The sequence below is a fragment of the Poeciliopsis prolifica genome, unplaced genomic scaffold (genome assembly GCF_027474105.1).
Source record: "Poeciliopsis prolifica strain line A6 unplaced genomic scaffold, Auburn_PproV2 SCAFFOLD046, whole genome shotgun sequence".
In the NCBI taxonomy this organism is placed as follows: Eukaryota; Metazoa; Chordata; class Actinopteri; order Cyprinodontiformes; family Poeciliidae; genus Poeciliopsis; species Poeciliopsis prolifica.
Genome location: NW_026562421.1, coordinates 3,018,113 through 3,040,242, shown reverse-complemented (window position 1 = coordinate 3,040,242; position 22,130 = coordinate 3,018,113). Strand labels below are relative to the sequence as shown.

The following is a 22,130-nucleotide window of genomic DNA, read 5'->3' as shown; positions in this document are numbered from 1 at the left end:
TACAGTGAAGAGTGAAAGCAAAATTATTAGAAATGTTGCCATTTTAAATCGGAGCAGATTTAACACTCCACATCTGTCTTTACTGAATCAACCAGATTTCCGTGTTGATTTGTCACCTGCTAAATATCTTTGTTGGGTTTTTTTCAAACATTTGGGGTTTTGGTGCGTTTCCTCAGGAGAGTTAAGCTATCTTTAATCTCAGCTTTTATAAATACTCTGCTGGTTGGCCTGAGGAAGTGGCGTATTAATCCTTCTAACTGCTAATTTCCATTTCATTGCCACTGAGCATCTTTTCTCACACTTCGTTCTCACTCTGTCTTCCTTGCAGCGTTGCAAAACCCACCCTGAGTGGGGCGCTGCATGAGGGGCCTACATCCCCAACGTTTGCTCTTACCTGAACATGAACACACACGCACGCACACACACACACACACACGCACGTGAGCTGAATCCACAAAAACTGACAGGCTCACACACAGACGCATCGTTCCTTTCTCTGCAAATTTCCAACACTCGCTCTGTCGTTCAGACGCACAGCTTAAAATAACTCTTCCTCGCTTTCTGTCTCTCACACACAGACTCTCCTGGCACACACGCCTCAGTTGAATGGCTATGTGGGACAGCAGCTTGGGGATAGGCAACTGATTCACTTTGAGTGGCGTGTGGATATTTATAGCGCCTGCGTGTGTGACAGTAGGTGATGAGTGCTGACTTTGTAATGGCGGTAAAAATAAAAAATAATAAAAATATTGCCGTGTGCAGCCCTGCCTGCCTGCCTGCGTGTTTCCCCGTGTGTGCGTTTTTACTTGTAAGTTTGCGTCTCTGTGAATGAGACGGTGACAGGCAGGTGATCAGCAGTGAGCATGCTCAGTCATCTGTTGGTACCTGTGACGTCTCGGTCCGGCGTAACCATGGCAGCGACGTGCTGGAGAGACTGTATTGGACCGACTGCGGCGGCGTCACTGACCTGCAAGATGCTCCACTAATAGCTGATTGTCCAACTCGTGGGTACATGTTCTTCTGAAATGTATTACATCATTATTGGCGACAGTTATGCGCACAGAAGCAATATTCCAGTTACGCTGTTTATTGAATTACAGAAAAAATATTCATAATTGATTTTGCCGCCTATTAATGTCGTTCCAAATTTATTATCACAGCCAAATTTCTGGAAAAAAAATCTCTTTCTGTCCAACCGACTGGATGCTTTGTTGTATTTGTGCTTTTTTTTTAATTCCAAGTAAACTCACAATCTGTTTAGGAGCAATGACCTCTGACCTGGAACAATATGACCTCGGTTCTGAGTTAAAGAGAAAATGTTGTCAAACGTTTGTGCTGATTTGTACAGCAAACGTATTAGATGTCAATAAACGTTTCCAAGGGTCATCAAAGGTCAACCAGACTTCCAAATGTACAAAATCAAACAAATTTGGTGTCAATAACGTCCACTACAAAAAAAAAAAAAAAAAAAAAACGTTGATATGCGGTTGCTTATTTTTTACATCTTAAAAGAATAATGACAGAAGCAGAAATATTTGCTGCCCAATTGTAGCACAGTTGATTGACACCATATTTTGTTTCATATTGTAAATGTGGACTGGCTGGTTGACCTTTGATCACCTCTGGAAACAATTGTTATTATCTTTAATATATAAAGATGCTGCATGTTCTTTATTGCAGCACAAAGAAAGAAAATGTTGCTGCAGAAACCAGGACAGACATTTGGCACCAATCCCCACAGCAGACCCTGTCGACAACCAGAGGAACTGCCAGTTTTCATGTAACGTTTGGTTGTTTCACCTCCATTTGCACAGCTGCTACTGGAAGCTGCTGAATGATAGTAGTGAACAAAGTAATTCCTAGTAATTTTACTTCATGGCATTAGCCAGGTTTAGCTTAGAGCAAAAATGTGCAAGAATACTTATTGTTTGCATGTTGGTTGGACTTGGATTTGTTGCAGATCTTTAACCTGAAGTCGACTCTGGAAGCAGGGAAGTGAAGAAGTAACAGATTGTACTTGGTTTTATAGACCCAACAACCCGGTAGTGTTTGTAAAAACCCCAGCAACGCGCTGTGGGGGCATATTCCTGAAAAATCAGAATGTAGGCAAATAGAAAACGTGTTTTCCGCTGGACGCTGATGAAATAAATCACAACCTCTCCAAACATCGCCTTCGGCTGGCAATCTTTGTCTAAACCAATCAAAATGTAATCACTTCTTTTATGTGCTGGTTTATTTGTTGCTGGTCGATTTATATTTGTGTTGTGGCAAAAAAAATAAGTCCCTAAACAAAACATGGAGTTTCTCCCAGCAGAAACTGTAGAACAGATGTTTTGTCAGTTTGGTGAATCTGAGGATCGTCTAAGATTAAGAAGTGAAAAATGAGAGATTGAATGAAAACAGAGAGAATTGTGGGAATGTTTCTACATATCATATCTGAACAAGAACCAGATGAGGAGCTGCAATCAGTGCAAAGTATGTCTGGTTTAACACATGAGATGAGAATTAAAGGCATGAAATAATCAGAGGGTGAAAGAAAAAGATCAAAAAAAATTTTGACTTTCAGCATCAATCTTTTCTTAACCTTTCTATTGTTACTGTGTCTGGATAATGAATATTTTTCTGTCTTCATCCACCCATCCGTCCTCCTCTCTGCTTCTCCCTTTCATTCTGATCGGTCCATAAACAGTGATTGATCAGCAGCAGCAGGAGCTCACTGATCATCACCTCCTCTCTCCCTCTTTCCTCTCTCCCTTCATTACCTTCTCTTCTCTCCTCCATTACCTTTTCTCCTCACCATCAATCTTCTCTCTGCTCCTCTCTCTCTCTGTCTCTCCTGCTCTTCTTCACCTCATCTTATGTTGCTTTATTACCTTTTTGTTGGGACTGATGTTCTTTTTTTCTTTCCATACCTTGAAATTACCTCTTTTCCCTTTTGTCTTCCTGCTTCCTGCTTTCTTCTTATTGCTTTTGTTCAGTGTTTATCCAGGAAACTCAACTAGCAAAAGTATTTATAATCCAGTCCACATTTTGTCAGAAAACAACCACAAACATCCCTGAGTTTTTCTGTTCTGTATGCATTAATACTTTTGCAAAACTGCTTTTCACTGCAATTACAGCTGGAAACATAAGAATACCTACAACAGAGCCATACTAAGAAAAGATAAATACATTTAGGACAACAAAGTTATAAAATTACCATAATAAAGGATTAATATTTTGAGAATAAAGTCACAATATACAAAAAAAACGTACAAGAGTATTCTAAATAGTACAAATACAGTCATATTTTGGTACTTACATCATAATAATACAATCAATCAATCAATCAATCAAATTTTATTTGTATAGCACATTTCAGCTACAAGGCATTTCAAAGTGCTTTACATCATAAACACAAAACACAAAGGCATGCAACATAGAATAAAATACCAAGTTTTTTTTTTCTTTCCCTTTTTCCCTCTTTTCTTTCCCCTCTTTCTTCCCTTTCTTCCCCCTTCCCTTTGACACGGAATTTAAGCGCCTGTTACCGCCGGACTCCGCCGTCCGTTTAACCACGGGTATTCGCCGGGCCCCGTTGCCCACAACAGGAAAAATAAATAAATAAATTACATACATATCCACAAAATCAAATCCATACATATTACATTTCAAATGCAACTCTAAATAGGTGCGTTTTTACTTGAGATTTGAAGGAAGTCAGGGTTTCCGCTGTTTTACAGTTTTCTGGAAGTTTGTTCCAAATTTTTGGTCCATAGATGCTGAAAGCTGTTTCTCCTCTTTTGGTTCTGGTTCTGGGGATGCAGAGCAGACCAGAACCAGAAGACCTGAGAGGTCTGGAAGGTTGATACAACAACAGCAGATCTTTGATGTATTGTGGTGCTAAACCATTCAGTGATTTGTAAACTAACAACAGTATTTTAAAATCTATTCTTTGAGCTACAGGGAGCCAGTGGAGGGACTTTAAAACTGGTGTTATGTGCTCTATTTCCTGGTTCTAGTGAGAACGCGAGCAGCAGCATTCTGGATCAGTTGCAGCTGTTTGATTGATTTGTTGGACAGGCCTGTGAAGATGCTGTTGCAATAATCAATGCGACTAAAGATAAACGCATGAATGAGTTTCTCTAGATCTGGCAGAGACATTAGTCCTCTAATCCTGGAGATTAGAGGACTAAAAGGCCGATTTTGTTAGTCTTTATGTGGCTCTGGAGGTTCAAGTCCGAGTCCATCACCACTCCCAGGTTTCGTGCCTGATCGCTAGTTTTAGTTGTAATAACTGAAGCTGTGCATTGACTTAGATCGTTCCTCTTTAGGTCCAAAAATAATGACTTCAGTTTTATTTTTGTTCAGTTGGAGAAGTTTTGGCACATCCACATTTATTTGTTCTAAACATTTATTCAGTGATTGGATGGGTTCAGAGTCACCTGGTGACATCGTAATGTAGAGCTGTGTGTCATCCGCATAGTTGTGGTAGCTAATATTATTTCCTGTTATGACCTGAGCTAGTGGGAGAATATAAACATTGAATAAGAGGTGTCCTAGGATTGAACCTTGGGGTACCCCACATGTGACCTTTGACCTCTTTGATGAGAAGTTTCCAATTGAAACAAAGAAATCCCTGTTCTTTAAGTAAGATTCAAACCAGTCGAGCACCGAACCAGAGTCCAACCCAACTTTCAAGTCGATTCAGTAATATGTCATGGACGACAGTGTCAAAAGCTGCACTGAGGTCCAACAGAACCAGCACCGTGGTTCTCCCACAGTCCGTATTTATATGGATATCATTGAATACTAAAGCAATGCAATTACCTCTATAAAATTATAAAAATATAAAAAATAAAGTCATAATATGGGAATATAGTCATAATATTAAAAGAATAAAGTCATACTGAGATGCAATTTTAGCCTGGAATAGCTTCACTAATAGGCTAACTGCTTTTAGCACAACTTGGAATATGGATGCATGCCATGCTCTTTACATTTTTATTTGTACAATCTTTCCTTCGTGTCCAAAGTTTTGCTGTACTCTGAAGTCTTTTTCTTTCCCCTTTTCTGATTAATAATTGAACCGCCACACCTCTTTCACTGCACATCCTCTGACTCTCCTCCTCCTCCTCGCGTCTCCTGGAGGTCGTCACACAGCACATCTTTTGCAGCTCCTGAGTGACGGATGCTGGAGCGAGAGGAGGAAGAGGAGGAAGAGGAGGAAGGCGGAGAAACGCAGAGATAAAAGATGGAGCGTGGGCCCTGCAGTGAATTGATAAAAATCACCTGTTTCACACACACACACACACACACACACACACACACACACACACACACACACACACACACACACACACACTTCCCAATTGAACACTTCAGTGCTTGGAGTGATCGTATCTGATCTGCAGCTTGGCAGCAGCAATCAGCACTTTTCCTACACACACACACACACACACACACACACACACACAGACACACACACACACACACACTCTGAATACATTCACATAAACTTAAGCGTTTTGTCATTTCTTTTCATTTTCTTTGTTGGCACCACTTTTCTCCTCTTTCTCCTCTTCTTTGTCTCCCTATTTGTTCATTTTTTAGCTTCTCCTATTTTGGTCTTCATCTTATCCCAAGGCGCAATAAATGCATTTTTCCGTTTCCTTTTCAGCTTGTTCTCCTCCTCCTCCTCTTCCTTCCAGTTTTTCCCCTGCTCTGTATCTCTTCCTCTGCCTTTTCTTCCTCTCCTCGCCCCGCACTCTCCTCACATAATCTCACATCCTCCTCTCTGCTTGCTGCGTTTTTCGCTGTGACAGTCTAAGTAGGTCGGCGGTGACAGCTGAGCTCCTTCCAGACTGAGCGAAGACGTTATTTCTGCTCTGTGTGGGTTTTTCCGAACATCCTGAACGGTTTGCGACTCAATCTCATTGCAGGTTTGGGAAGTAATGTGACCCTGCTGAACCAGGCACCGGATCGACCTCTGGGTCGTGGTTTCTGGCGCCACGTGCGTGTTAAATGTATCTTTGAGCAAACCGAGTTTGTTTTCACTTCAGCTCACAGAGTGGGTTTCAATCAGATGTTCAAACTCAACCAAATCATCATAGTTGCTACTGAAGCTCAGGTAAACAGAGAATGATCGTCTTCAGGACATAAAGAGAGAAACCTGAGGGAGGGGAAGATCTGCTAAATCGGCCGGTAATAAAAGAAATCTGAAGATGTTTGCGAACGCAGCAAATACTTTATAAAGTATTTTTTTCTAGTTTCTAGTGTAAATATCTTAGCACACTTAAAATAAAACAAAACTAACTTAAAAATTAGCCTTGCTATTAGCACATTTGCAGATTAGTGGTAGTTTCAGATTGCTCACTTCTACATTTTTTTTTCATTACAAATCATGTCAATCATAAAAAATAGTTTCTAATTTTTCGATTCCTAATCAATAAATCCACTTTTGAATTTTATCTGTCTATATTGTATGTCTCCATTTTTACACCTCTTCATGTTCTCAGTTTATTTATATTCATTTTCATTGCAAATATCTTGGAAATATGTTGAAAAAGAAAAACTAGAAGAAAACAGCTGAATATTATTGTTGAAATAACTGTAAGAGTTAATTTATAATGTTGATTTAACTGCTGAATTTGTTCTGTACTTTAGGGGATTGTTTCATTACAGTAATAACAGAAAAGTCTGCAGCTTTAGATGGGAAATTATTCACTTTAAGTAATAAAAAGGACAATCAGGTAATTATGGATGTTTCTTCATCAAAAACATGAGGAGATGTGCATCGTAAACACCGACCATCTTGTTTTCCGTCTGGTTGTGAAATAAAACTCAGCAGCTTCACTTCAGTAGTTTTCTTCTTCTCCTCTCTGTCAGCAATTCATCACCGTTCTGGGTTTATGTGAAATTCCCCAGAGTCCTCCACTTGAGAGTTTAAATGGGAAGAACTGATCTGATTAATTTAGTTGATGCTTTTCTGCTCTCCTGCAGCCACTTGTCACTGCAGCTGCGTGCTGTTTGTTTAGAGCGTTTTCTTTATTTAACTGCTGCCAAACTCCTGGCACAATGAGAGCAGTGTGAATGAACCAAAACAGAAAAAGAGCCGACAGCCGAGCAACAAGGTGGAACTTCTGAACGTCTGACACCGCGCGGAGCTGCTGCTTCTCGTCTTCATTCTTCGCAGGTTTCCTGCCCTCACTGACCCGCTTCACACTATCCTTCAAAAACATAATGCTCGCTGTCACCGTAAAGCCGCCGTCGGGTTTAGTAGAATAAAGCTCGCTCATAGGCTTAATCTCTGCTCTGCTGCAAGAGTTTAACACCGTAAAAAACAAGCTGCTCACACTGCAAAAACACAAAGGCTCAACAAATGTTTGTTAGTTTTCTAGTGCAAATATCTCAGTACAAAACTAACTTAGAAGTAACATTTCAGCAAAATATTGGAGCTTGTTTTAAGTCATTAGTCTTTAATATTGATGAAAAAGGAACATGGTAAAACCGTTTTGTTATAAGTACTAGTAATATTAATAGTACTTTTTCATCAATATTCACTTGAAGCTGCAGTATGTAACTTAAAAATATACTTTTTTACATGTTTATTGAAACTGAGACATAATCTGTTAACAAATCGAGCTCCCAGGGCTTCCAGTACTAACTAGAAACAACCAATCACAGCTAGGAGACGGGTCTTAGCGCTATCAATCATCCTCCTTGTGGTGCTGCTCATCCCCCCTTACATCCTGATACGCTGCAGCTGCTAAGGCTAGTTAGCATAGCTACTGATGATGGTGGATAAACAGTTTTCCCGTACCATTAAGATGTTGAACACATTTAGCAGCAAGTACATGAGTTTGATTAGCAGCGCTAAGACCCTCCTGCTGGCTCTGATTTGTTGTGCATTTCTTCATACGGCAGTAACAGCTCAAGGAGGAGGTGGAGGAGATGGAGGAGGTGGAGGAGATCGATCTTTTCACAGATTATCTCATACAACAGTTTCAACCAAAAAAAAACACAAAAATGTAATGTCTGAAATCTTCCAAAAAGTTACTTGTCAGTTATTTTTGTCTTATTTTAAGTGTACTAAGTTATTTGCAATGGAAACTAAACTAAAATATGTGAAAATATTTTGTGTTTTTGCAGTTCAGGCGTACAGATTTATTCATGTAACTGAATCAGGTGCTGCTGCAGATTAACGTCTGACCAATATGGACAAGCCAATCATGTTTTATAAGAGCCATCTGAAGAAGGCAAGTGTGTGACCACACACACACACACCCGCACCCCCACGCACACACACACACACACAGAGGCAATAAATGTCACTGATTGCTGGTGGGGTAATGGGCAGGTTGAGAGTCTCTTCAGTCAAGTGATGACTGCGGACTGATCCGCAGGATTTATGGAAATCTGCTGGGAGTTTGTGAGTCAAGCTAATGAATCAACTGGGTCAGAACCCATTGTCCAGTTTTATGGTCCAAAAGATGGATGAGGACGGAAGGTCACAGGTCAGAGGTTCAGTCAATTCAGACCTTTTTTCATTGGCTCTTTTTTGGCAGATTGATAGTTACAGCCAGTAAGAGTTGAGCTGTTTTTCCATCCATTTAGGATCATGCAGGGATTATTGCATATCACCAAAGGTCGTTGGATGATTGGTGGAGAGGTCACCAGTGTCTTTTAAGCGCTTTATTTTAGTTACCACTTTATAAGCCATAAATTAGTGTAAGAACAGATTGCATAGAGTCAATGACTCGGATTACTTCCTGCAGGAATGAATCACAGTAAAACAGAAGACCAGAACAAATGTGGCTCCTATGGAGAGAAAAATAACTGAAAACAAAAAATTACAGCAAATGATGGAGAGTAGTAGAAGAAGAAAGTGAGCTAATTATCTATGTCAAAAAATAAAAATAAAGTACCACTTTGCATCTTATATTTTCGGTTTAATTCAGATTATACAATGGGGTAAGCTGTCTTTTTCTTCACAAACTCATTTAAATCCCATTTAATACTAAAATCATTTGAGAAAAAGTCAAAAGATCAGTAAAGTTAAAATGAAGTGAAAGTGGTTTTAGTTCAGATGGTTTAGTGGTTCTCCTCAGTTAGATGATTTGATCTGGTTGAAATATATCTGGAAAGATGCTCAAGCTTTGGGTAAAAGTGCCTGCAAAATCATAACATCAATATATTTGGCTGAAATTTCTAGCAAAGGTAACATCTGATTAATGCGATTAAACATTCAACATCAAATTGGATCGAATCTAACATTTAACTTAATTAATTTGATATATTCTGTATTTTTGGTCTATTTAGAAACTGCATTTATATGAATAAACATAATTTAGATGACTGCAATGGAAGCTGAAAGCAGAGCCGGTTAAAGAGCTGAGTAGACAGAGGAACATGGCGACTGAATGGAGTGTCAACACTGCTTGGGCAGCAGATTATTTGCAGAGCTACAGATTCCCGGCTGCCTTGTTGGTCCTCCTGCTTGTCTGTCACTCCGAGTGTTTCTGTGTTTCTATGCGTTTGCACATATGAACATGAGATGCTGTAAGTTTCAGTCAGTTGACCAAGTCTATATGTGCCTCTGGGCATGTCTGCGTGGTGCAGGATGGAGACTTTGTCACATTTGCAGCTGAGTGTAGGTGACAGTATATGTATCTGTGGTGGAGCACAAACTGACCGGTTATTTTTACTCCTCCATTTAAAATCTGCTTGCAGATGCAGAAGTGCAGGATGTTCCTGTCATCGCGTTTTCCCGCAGTTTTAACTCTCCTCTTCAACTCGTCTCTCCTCCTGCTTTCCGCTCCTTTCCCCTCCCTGTCAGGCAGAGCTACATGTCACGATGATGGAGATGATCCAAACATATGCATGCCTGCACATATTTTGGCCTGAACGTTTGTATCTGCCAATGTGTGTCATTTCTTAACCTGTCAGTTAATTGATATGTCAAATTTCTATCTTCTTCACATTTACTTTTGCTGGGATTAGCAATATTCTGTTTGTTCAGTCTCATGTCAGCTATGTTTTGTTATGTTTTGTTTTGTTTTTGTGCTGTAAAAATGGTGGGTTAGTTAGTTGTGCCAACACCAAAGCACTAATCATAAACACACGTTCTGCTGATGCTAACACTACGCCAACACGGTAATGCTAATGCTAACTTCAATTCAAATTGTATCTGCCTTTGAAAACCTGCACTATAATTTATATGGTAATATAACATACTATATAATAATATAATAAGCCTTTAGATGTTGAATTTATGTTTGTACATCAAGGGTGTCCACATTTTTGATCACAGGGGCCAAAATTGAGTCAAAAGTAGTGAAAAAAAAGTCAAATCTTTTCTGTTTGTTTTCTTCTTTTGAAATGAATATTTATTGTAGTTCCAAAATTTGAAAGGGATTTAGTAATACATTTAATAATAGTAATTAAAAAAGTACATTTCCACCAAAAAACTCTTTCTAGATAATAACCAGATTTCTGCTCTTTTTTTATCTACAATGGCCAAACTACGCCTCCATGAATTAGTAAAGCATCTAGATTTTAGTTTATTTTGCAAAACAAAAATAATTTTCAGTTACAAAAACAGGACTTGGTGAACTTTCTTTCAAAACATTTACTGTATTTAGCCAGGTTTGAATAAAAGCTGATTTGGGTTAGTTATACAGAGACAAACACTTTGTGTTTTACATTTTCCTTTGTAAGAAAATTACAAATTAAGAGTCTGCATCAGCAACTTCCATTTGTATCATCTTTAAATTGCAGTGCAGAGCCACACCAAATCAGTACAAGGACCACAAATAACCCCTGGGCCACATTTTGGACACCCATATTTCTTCTGTCCATGTTTTATTTTGTTCCTGTATTTCTAGAAAGCACTGACTCTTCTCAGCAACGCTTTGCAGCTACATAATGACCCGTGGCTTTGGAAAAGCTACTTTTATCTACATTTACCTGATGGCACACTTAAAGCAAAAATATCTGTGCACATTACAAAGTCCCGGAAGAGAAGAGTATTGCTGCTAGGAGTCGTCTGCAACCAGTCCTGATTTGTCTCATGAATAAAATTTGTGAACAAATTTGAAACAAGAGCTACAACAGCATAAAAGCTGTTGAAAATGTTAATATCTTGGTTTCATCAATGCCAGAAAGTGTTTAAAGTGTCATAAGAAGGAAAAGGTGTGTTGCAAAGTGACATCAGTTCTACTATAATTGTTTTCATTGGAATATGTTGCATGTTTTCCATTTTTGACTCACCAAACTGGATTTGAAAGGGTTGACCAACCTTTTATTTCGAACCCTTTCAAACTTGTGTCTCTCATCTTCAGGTATGTCCACGCCCTGTACCTGGGCGCCCAGAGCCGGTGGCACAGGAACGGGCCCCGCCGTCACTTCCACTGGAGGTTGATGTTCGAGAGCGCCGACATCACCATGCTGCGCCTGCTGGAGGCCTTCCTGAAGTCTGCGCCGCAGCTCGTGCTGCAGCTGAGCATCATGATTCACGGGAACGGCGTGCTGCCGCTCCAAGGTCAGAGAGACGCCACAACTCCTTCATACGCAATGTTTCATGGAAAGATTTTTTAATCAGAGGATATATTCTGTAAATATCTAGTTTAGGAAACTCTGATTCAGTTTAAATCTGTCTTTTGACTTTCTTTGCTCTATTGTTGCCAGTAAAGCTTCTCCAGGAATATGCTCAGTATTTTACGCTGCTCATAATCTATAATCTATAATCTATGGCCTTTTAAAGCAGTGATATGACCAAGTAGCTATTTATAAGGTAAAATAGCAGAATGTTTTTTAAATAGTAGATATTAGTAAAAACAGGAAGAGATCATTTGTCAAGCAACACCTCAATATTTAAAAAAAATCAAACAAATTTGGTGTCAATGAACATTGTTACAAGTACTATAGCTGCACAAACCAATGCGAACTTTGCACAATTAATATACGTTAATTTTGTTTGATTTTGTTAATGATATCTGGGAAACTCTTTTTTAAATCTTAGAAACTATAACGGCCAAAAGGTAAATGTACATCCAGGTGTAACAGCAGCAAAATGAAAGGCAATCAAGGCGTGTTGGTCCACACAAAGATAAAAGTATAAAAATAAACACATGAACATATTATCAGGACTAAAACACACAAACATGAAACTACTGTTCGAATAATGTTTGACCCTGGAATTGTTTCCCAAAATGCTTCGATCCATGAGAACACGGAGGCTAAACATCAAAAAAACTCTTGCAGATTCATGCAATCTCTCTTCCATGTGAGAGCGGTCGACGTTTTGGTTAAGGTTAGCGTTAGCAACAGACCGGTAATGTGAAGGGTGAGGCATGGATGTCAATGAAACAGGTAGAAATACAAATATCTGTGTGTGTGTGTGAGTCCTGAAGGCAGATATTGGTGGGAGAGTCGATGCTTTATTCATGCCACTCTTACAAGAAGCAGATTGTTCTTTGATGAATAAAACAAAACAATGCTCCTTTCTCCAGCTTCACACACACACACACACACACACACACACACACACACACACACGCCTGGCGGCAGCAGCAGAAGACAAGCACTGGAAACATAAGAATGACACGTAAAACCTACAAAAACACACAGAGACATGAAAACACACACACGTATGCCTGAAGAAGTGTTAAAGACGAATACTTCATATTTCCGTAAGACAGCAGAGAAGAGGGGCTATCGGTCAGTCTCCCCCAGGGCAGCTGTGGCTACCTGGTAGCCTGCCACCGTCAGCATGTGAATCTCCATGTGAATGTAGTGTGAAGTGCTTTGGAGTCCTCTGGGCTTGATAAAGTGCTCTACAGGTCGGCCCAGCTCAGTTTCTGTTTCTGGTCGTTTTACATCACATTTCCTGTGGTATTTACAGCCATCAGGTCAGAACAGGTGGTGCCTAGATTCTGCTCTGTTTCAGTTTTATTAGCCACATTAGTCAGCAGTTAGCTTAGCATTTCTTTTTATTTTGGTCTATAGGTTTTTTTAAACCTTGAAAACTTTTATCTGCGTTGAAGATTTTTTTATCGACTGTTACGAAATATTCAATCAGTTAGGTGTTTATATTCATGCTCTTATTTTGAAGTGGGTGAATACTCCGTAGCCTTCCTGTTTCCTCTCCTCATATTCTCTCTCTTTTTTCCCTGATAATGTTTTTTTAAACAAGACACACCTAGGAACAAGATAAAACATGTAGAGAAAAATACACAATCTTAAATACAACATCTAAAGTTATTACAGTACATGTAAATGATATCAAAATTAAATCAGTGTTCAAGGGTTGTATTCTTTCAAGGACAAAAAAAATATTAAATTGGCACTTTATAGCTTTAGCATTACGGTGGATCCAGGTGAACACACAGGCTAAACAACTGAAAAAACTCTTGCAGATGCATGTAATCTCTTTTCCATGTGAGTGGGACTCATGGAAACATGGAGTTTAGCTTCTGCTAAATACCATGTTGGCATAGCGCTTCAGCGTTAGTGGAGCTAATGTTTAGGATTAGTGTTTTAAGTTAGAGATGTGCCTGTTTTCCACTTAAATCATAAATATTTGGAATTATGTACAAGAAAATTATCTAATTTCATTAAAGAAGTTAGTAAAGACATAAAAGTGTTTAGTTTAAATCAGAGCATCTTAAATGGCAGAGATCTCCACACCCTGAAGATAAACCTTGTGCCCACTGACCCTAACAGCTTTGCACGGATAGTGACATGCCTGGCTGACAGTGGAGTAAATCAGCCCAGCTCTGTGTTTCTCCAGAAAAGGCAGTAAATGTGCTCTGACAGTCACTTGAAGCGCACTCGGGTCCCTCTGACAACGTTACAGCTCCTCTAAACACTCCTGCTGTCTGTGTAGCAGCCGAAACAACCACGGTACCGTTAGCATCACTGACTGTTGGGTCGGACCGTTACCAGGTCTGCAGTTGCCATCAAAGAAGACACATTTATAATGGTTTCAAGAGCATCATTTTGGAAAAAAACAAGAATAACGATTAAAAAAATGACACACTGTTACAGAAGAGAATTAAACGGCACAAAGGGACAGCATGTACAAACCGAGACTTGGATTTACTTGACACAAAAGCAGGATTTTGTCTGACATATTTAGAAATTCAACTGCAACATAAAATCAAGAGACGTGGTGCGGTGGCGCAGAGGGTTAGCATGCTTCACGCTTGGATTGGAGGCCTCAGACCTCGATGCAGACGTCGCGGGTTCGACTCCTGGTCCTGGCGACCTTTGCTGCATGTCTGCCCCTCTTTACTGATTCACTTAGTAATCATTCATAAATGTGAAAGGTTACGCATTCACACCTCCACAAAATATTTGTATTTGCAAAGAAAAATAGTGCAGAGCATCAATGGTTTAGCAAATATCTACTAAAGGAAAATTGCATAAACACACATCTAGTTAATGGTTTAGAATAGAGAAGATCCTGCAAACTTGATCTGCAACACATTTCTTAACAACATATTGATTCAATCTTTTTGTCAGGCTAATGGTTTGAACAGCAACAAAAATGTCATTTCAAGCTTTTAAAATTTTAAGATATTCTCACTAACTTATTTCAAGAAAACATTTCATACATTTGAGTAAAAATCTTCAGAGAGATGACTGCCCAAAAAATACCCAGAAAAATTTTTTATTCAATTAGAGAAAATCGTTTAAAGCAACACTGATCAAAAATGACATTAAAAAGCAAAGTCGAGTTGCTTCTGCTTTAATTCATTCCCATCTCAGTGTGATCCGTGGCTAATTTCAGACATGCTAACTTGATTAACACATGAATGTTTAACTGCGCTCTGTGCAGCTCATGGTGGGCCACAAAGTTTAATTTGCAAGCTGGTGATTCTTCAGCTCACTGCAGACTGTCATGATCCTCACTGTTCCTGTCAAGCCTCATGTTGCTCCACCGCTCTGCCCCTCCCACCTCTGCTGTCTACTGATTGCTGATTGATGTCACCTGCCCCACCGCCTATATTAACTCCTGCTTTGAACTTTCACGTCCGTGTCTGTGATCATGTACTTGACCTGTTTTCTGCCTCCCAGCCTCCTGATAATGTTCTGGGGACTGAAGATGCAACATTTGTTACAGTTTCAGCTGGTTTGGTTGCATTGTGTTAAACAAACCAAACCCTTTGTAAAATCTGTTCCCTCCTCCTCACCTGTGGTGAAGCTACACCTAGAACCGCTAAAAGAAGCAACGCAAACATCTCAGGAGAAGACGATGGATGCAACTCCCTGCTTTACAAAACCTAAAGAGAAACTGAGCAGCATCAGATTTTAGCATTTGCAGGATTCCTCTTATGTCTTTGGTAAAAGACCTTGAGCTATTTCTTCTCATATCGGTTTGTTTTGGTTACCCAGAATGCTATAGTCTGCTTCCTGCTCCGGTTCACTTAGCATTCATATGCATTCGAACCGCACCAGAGTTCACTCCAAAAAACCCCAAAGAAACAAGGTTTTTAGACAGACCTGAATTTACTTTCTTGGTCCACTTCAAAGTTTGATTGCGCATTCACACCTCCACAAACAAACCAGACAATGAAACTAAAGTTTGATCGTCTGTCCAATCTATACTCACCTTGCTACTGCAGCTTTTGAACTCCGTGACATGATCATCGCCCCCCATTTCCAGCATAATAAGATTGCTCTCTCTGCGGTCCTCTGACTGAAACAATCCCTGAGAAAAAGACACTCTCCATTGTTCTTCTGTTACATAATAAACTATTCCAGCCTGTCAAAGTCTCAATGTGAGAAAAGCATCACTCTAGAAAGCACCTGTGTCGGTTTACTCTTCAATTCCTGATTATTGAGTACTTCCTGTTTACATTGCCTGTCACTCAATTAACTCTCCTTCACAAAGTTATTCTGAAGACAGAATTGTTGTCGATCTTCCACATTCTGAAATTAGTCTATAAAACTTGTTTAACCTTTCCTGGGTTGTGGTTGTTGTTTTTGGTCCAAATCATGCTTTTTCCCTTACATAAGATGGTTAAGGCCCAACTGACTGCACAAAATAAAACTACTGTGAGAAGAAACACCAAGAGTCTAAGACGGGCCTTTTAAAGAGCCAATGTGACAAGATGTTAATACTTTTAGAGTGATCTCTATTTGGTTAGCATAATTACACTCAAACAATCAAAAGGTGTTGGAAAGAAAAGGTCTTAACTGCATCCAGTTTGTTTTCCTTTTCTGTCCTGACAGCAAGGTAAATATAAAAAGATCTTAAGAATTCAAAACATTAAATTGGTTCTTTTCTGTTTTCTATCTGTAGATAGTTATTTTTTCCTCTCACTTCCTGTTTCACCAGGCCTCTCAGCTTCAGCATCACTGGTTTCACTGGCCTGGATGATCGCCTCCTACCAGAAGGTTCTCCGGGACTCTCGTGACGACAAGCTGCCCATGTCCTACAAGGCCGTGATCGCCCAGATGCTGTGGCACTTCTTCACCATCGGGGCGAGGACCGTGGCTTTCGCCCTTTTTGCCTCTGTCTTCCAGCTCTACTTTGGTATTTTCATCGTCAGCCATTGGTGAGTAATCTTTGATCAAACTCAAAATGTTTGCATTATCAGTTCTTATTACGGTGATTTGAATTAATGAACATACATGTGAAAAAAATAAATAAATGATTAAATGTGATTTTACCTCTGATGATGTGTTTTAGGTGTGTGATGACCTTCTGGATTATCCAGGGTGAGACTGACTTCTGCATGTCCAAGTGGGAAGAAATCATCTACAACATGGTCGTGGGTATCATTTACATCTTTTGCTGGTTCAACGTCAAGGAAGGGCCCAGTCGCTTCCGTATGGCTCTGTACTACTCCGTGACTCTGGCTGAGAATGTGGCGCTGACCGCTGCCTGGTATACCTACCGTGGCCCCCAAACAAGTGACTCATCCGCCCTGGTCGTGGTGTGCCTGGTGGCCTGCAGCTTTGCCCTGGGAACCTTCTTCATGCTGGTATATTACTGCTGGCTGCACCCGGACGGGCCTGTTCTGGGCTCCCAGTGGGGAGGATGCGTCGATGAGGGTGTGGTAGGAACAGGGGGTATGGTGGGAGTTATTGATGCTTGCCTTACTCCATCCCAAGGGTCCCAAACGGATATGGTCATTACTAGTCCTCCACGGACTTTGCCCAGGACTAAAGATAAAGATTTGGGGGAGCCAGTTCCTGGGGAACGGGACAGAGACAAGGACAGCTGCCTGCCGGTCTTCCAGGTGCGCCCCTCCCCTTCCTCTTCTCCCGCTCTGCTTCACAGGACCTCCTCCACATCCCGTGCACAAGAGGGTCCTGTGATCAGGATTGACCTCCCAAGAAAGCGATACCCAGCCTGGGACGCACACTTTATCGACCGCCGCCTCCGCAAGACCATCCTGCTTCTGGAGACCACCTCGGCCATGAGTCCACGGATACAGTACAGGAGCAGCTTGATGGGCAGCAAAGAGGTGTTAGAATATGAGACAACTGTTTAAGCCAACAGGGGCTGTTAAACTACAAAGTGCAGTCTGGGTCCAAGGCTCAGCCCGGAATCAGTCTTCAACCCAGGAATACCTGTGCCGGGAGTAGCATGAAAAGAAGACGGCGTGTCGGGCGACTCTCATTGAGAAAACAGGTTGTCAAACTGCGATTGTGAAACGTGAACCTCAATGTGGGACCAAAGCTGTTGAAGAACATATAGCAAGAATTACCTGTTGGAAGTTAATGGAGTATACTGAGCCAGGATTGTCTCATTTTCTAACACTTCAAACAAGAGGAATTTAATCTCACACCAGGGACCAGTAAGTGTTAGATTTTGTTTCAATCTGGACGGTGAGGACAACAAGTAAAAGGACACCAGAGAAATAAAGCTTGAGATAATTAAAAAAAACAGTCTGCCACATGAACTGAAGCCTCAGGCCATAGAGACAGAACAGAAATGTATGACATGTTGAAGAAACAGATTGTCAGAGTGTTCATGAGACATGCAATCATTTTGGATTTGGGCAAAATACATAAATCTATAGTCTATTGATTTGGCATTCACAGATGCTGAGTGATTATCTACAACCAAATTCATCCCAGGTTTAGCCAAGATAAACAGGCACCTCTTATCAATCAGTCACTTCGGCATGCTTCACAGAATTACAATGACTTGCAAGAATACACACAGACGAGTCCGAGTCGATTTGTTGCAAGGGTTGCTTTGTTCTTTCCATCCAGTCATGTCCCCAAAAGGTTGCATGCGCCTCACAAATCTTTGGTAATTGTGCTCTTTAAACATTTTGTCAGAGGCGTCTGAAGGAAAAAGCTGCTCGAATTCCCCAGCAGGGCCTTGGCTTTCATCTGATGATGGATCGTAACTCAGTCTAAGCTCAGATGGTCCATGAAACGTAGGCCTGCAATACAACTGATACCAATTCACCCATCCATTTGTGCCACAACTGCAGCCATAGCACAAGTCTCGCTGTTTACATCCTAGCTGCACTGTCGACCCCGACCCAACGGACTTGCTTGGAAAGCTGAACGAGGATCAAACGGCTACCAACGTATGGCATGCTGTAAATCGCCAGAAACAGGTCTGTGATGTACAGTTGAATAAATGCAGATGTCCAATACTGTATAAGATGTTAAAATAAGCTGTAGTTAGGTGATGAATGCCTTTTGTGAGTAAGGAAGCTTCATTTACTCGTAAGAGTCTAAATGTTGTCCAAAGTGGTTCACTTTTTTCTAAAAATCATATTATGTAGGATATGGAGGATATCACGGTCTATTTCAGTATACTAGGAACTGGTTTTTATGGGTTTGATTTTGAGGGAAAAAATAATAAAAAGAAATATACCACTTGTTTAAAGTTAACCGTCAAGACAAAGAGTACAGATATGTTTTTGCAAACTAGATAGTTGCAATAGTTGATGTCTTTTGTAACAAAAAGGATATACCCACCATCTACGTTCTTTTGTTGGGCTTGGTTTCTTTGGAGGACTATCATGTTTTAAGATTAAGTAGGTTCTGTCTCTCCCTTCAGGCAGAGAGAGCATTAACTATACAAACAATGCTTGGTGGACTTGGTCACTGAATCAAGAAGTTAAACAGAAGTTGCTTTAAATGCATAACTTTGGGCAGAAGTTTACTTTGCCATTATTAGGCATGGGCCGGTATGAGAAACTCACAACTTTGATTAAAAATACTTGATTTAATTGCTTTTATTGAAAATAAAAACTCAGCAATTGTTCAGAAAGTTATATTGTGTTACGAAAATGTTGTTCATTCTGCCCATGGAACCACAGACCAGATCTTTAACCATCAGTGTTGTTAGGTCATATGAGTTTGCTTGTCTAGTTCACATGCATCTGTAGAAAACCTATGAGGTATTTTGTGAGGGAGTATGAGTCGCCTGATATGCTTTGAAGGGCTATCTGGTTATTTTATACCAAAAACAATGCTCTGTCCACATGTTTAGCACAAAAATAAAAATTCTTATGGACTCCACTCTTTGAGCGAAGTCCTTGGCCCCTTTGGACGTTTCCCAAGCATGCACAACTGGAAGGAGACCCCAGTGCAGACTTAGAAGCACAGAGATGATTGGATATATTTCCAAACCACCAAATTTGTCGAAATAGTACAGTGTCTTTCTTTCAGTCAGCTCAGCAACAAGAAGAGGAAGAGGCAGCACTCCAGCTCATTCATACGGTTAGATCAAACTCACCTTATTCCAGTGAATTTTGTGGCAGCCCAGTAAAATGACTTTAAACTGTGGGAACTTTTTTGTAGCTTAAAAACCCTGGTATGCTGTGATACTGGTAACCGGCCCATGCCCGATCAATTTAGACTCCATACACTAAGGCAACAATCAATAGTGATCAGGCAATTCAGGTCTGATCCTTCTGGATGTGGGCATTTTTTGGCAGTATGTCAGTTATTGAATGAACATTGGATGTTGCTCTTTCTTTTAATTTTGTGTATGAAAAAAAGGGAGCAGTGATGACAGAAGGAAAGTGACATTGATCCTCTATCAATGTGGATACATTGTTGAGTTTTCAACGGATCAACAACCAGCAGCATTTAGATTTTTTCAATACTTTCATGAGACATTTTTCCAAGTTGGTTTAACTGGAGGCTTGTTGAAGATGAAGATGGATCCTCAACATATCACATTTTTCTTTCAGCTGATAACCAAAGTCAGCAAAAACCTGGTTGGAAACCGTTGGATTGCTTCTGGTAACTAGGATGCAGCTCCAGAGGTCAAAGTTTAGCCACATCATTAACAGGGTGTGGCTAAATGTCACTATCTGTTAGAGGATGAAAGATCTTGCATGGTCAGCAACAGCTTCACTTTCATCTTCATCAAACAATTTTTCCCCAACAGCCTCTTTGAACTTAATCTTTTTCTGAAGCCGTTGGATGCGGTTTCCATCTTTAAGTTGGTCTGACTTGGTAAAAAGTGGAGGTCTCTGTCTGTCTCTTTGAGAAAAACTTACAGCAATGTAGTGATTATATGTAAAGTGGTAACATTTACTCAAAGGTGGGTGTTTTTTCTTATAAAAATACTATCCTTGTGCATGCCATCAGTTAAACGGGCTTTTTCAGCTTTGTTGCTGTAACATCAAGATGTTGAGGCTCAGTAAGAAAGCAGGCGATCCCAATCCATAGCTCCTTGATACAGGTACCAATGAACACCATAACACAGCTATGAAGATTCTCATCATATTATAAGACAAGAAGTCTGGAGGAGATATCTGTCGCTGCCTCTTTGAATGAACAAAACCGTTTATTGCTTACAAAGAACGCAGAGAAATGTCAAAAAAGACTCAAATGCCGGTACATTGTGACCCTGAGAGCATCTTCTGTTCTTGCTTTATAATGTCCTCAGTCGTCGTCCGTTGAGTGTTTTGCTGATGATGCATACTCACTCCACTGTATCCTGATGAGTTCAAAGATTGCTTCATTGACTGTTCAGTGGAACATAAAGAAAACCCAGTCTGTATTATTAAAAGCCAGCAGGATACAGGTGCTCTGACTCTTACATAATGCCCTCCACACTTACTGGCTCACTGGTAAAGATGCGTAAAGAAGTCTTAACTTTCCATTGAAGCTGCCTAATTTTACTTCCAGGTCTCTGCACTCAAAGTCTTCTCCTTTAATGTTTCAGAAGGTTGGAGCGTGCAGAGAGAGGGATCTTTAACGGTTTCATGCAGACTTCAGCCCACAAGGTTATTTACAAGGTTTGGATCTGGGGACTGAGAGCGAATAGAAAAGGATTTTAAGCCTTGAGAACCCTTATATTGATTTGCCTTCTGCATCAGTATCCAAGTGCTCAACATGCCAATCAATCTTCCAATATTCTTCCAATATTCTAAGATATTTGGGAGAGAAACTGGATCGCAGCATTACAGGTCAGTCACCATAATTAACAATGAACATTGGGAGGTTATTAATTTCTTGTGTTACACCTGATATACCTGGACTGTTGCTGAAAAGCTCAATCTCATAAAAGTTTATGTCCGAGCAGGGCATTTGTTTCTGGAAGCCATTTTCTTACTTGTCTGTTTTGTTGGTCATTAAAGCCTATAAGACACATTGGTCAACTTCAAAAGTGTTATTTTAAAGAGATTTTAAGTGTGGCCATTATAAAATAGGAAATAACATTCTTTTTTATTATTTTTTTTATTTTGGTGTTTATTTATTTATCCCCTCACTTTGCTACAATAAAATATTTATCTTAAGACTTTGGACACATGTCCACCAATAAGTGGGAAGGGCATCGACCACTGTCCAGATCATTCAGGAAGGCAAATAAAAGCAAACGGCAGCAGTTTGATGATGCAGACAGTGTCCTACCTGAACCCAGAGACGTCAGTCCACTGGTGATACACACAGAGGTGTTAATGGTGCTGAAAACAATGACTTTTTGTTACAAATGATCATGACCTGACAGGCTAATGTACGGCTGGTGCATACATAAACCACCCAGTCACAGGCCAAGGTACACTTTGCTTTCTCTGATTGGGTCATGCAGCAGATTTTCTGTCGTTAAGCTAAGATAACAGTTGATAGTAATGTGCTGATTATATATTGACTTGAACAAGAACATGTTTTAAATGTTGTCGAGTCCAAAAGCTCAAATCATCTTTTGTTAA

At 40.1% G+C, this 22,130-nt stretch overlaps 1 protein-coding gene across 1 annotated transcript in view; it reads left to right on the top strand.

The window, feature by feature from the left end:
• xkr7b (XK, Kell blood group complex subunit-related family, member 7b) overlaps positions 1-20,163 on the top strand; it is a 50,797-nt gene extending 30,634 nt beyond the window's left edge. The window contains exons 2-4 of the mRNA XM_055056927.1: positions 11,322-11,521; positions 16,325-16,544; positions 16,679-20,163. Of these exons, the coding sequence (XP_054912902.1) occupies positions 11,322-11,521; positions 16,325-16,544; positions 16,679-17,486 (1,228 nt within the window). The 3' untranslated portion in view covers positions 17,487-20,163. The remainder of the gene's footprint in view (positions 1-11,321; positions 11,522-16,324; positions 16,545-16,678) is intronic.
• Positions 20,164-22,130: the final 1,967 nt, after the last annotated feature.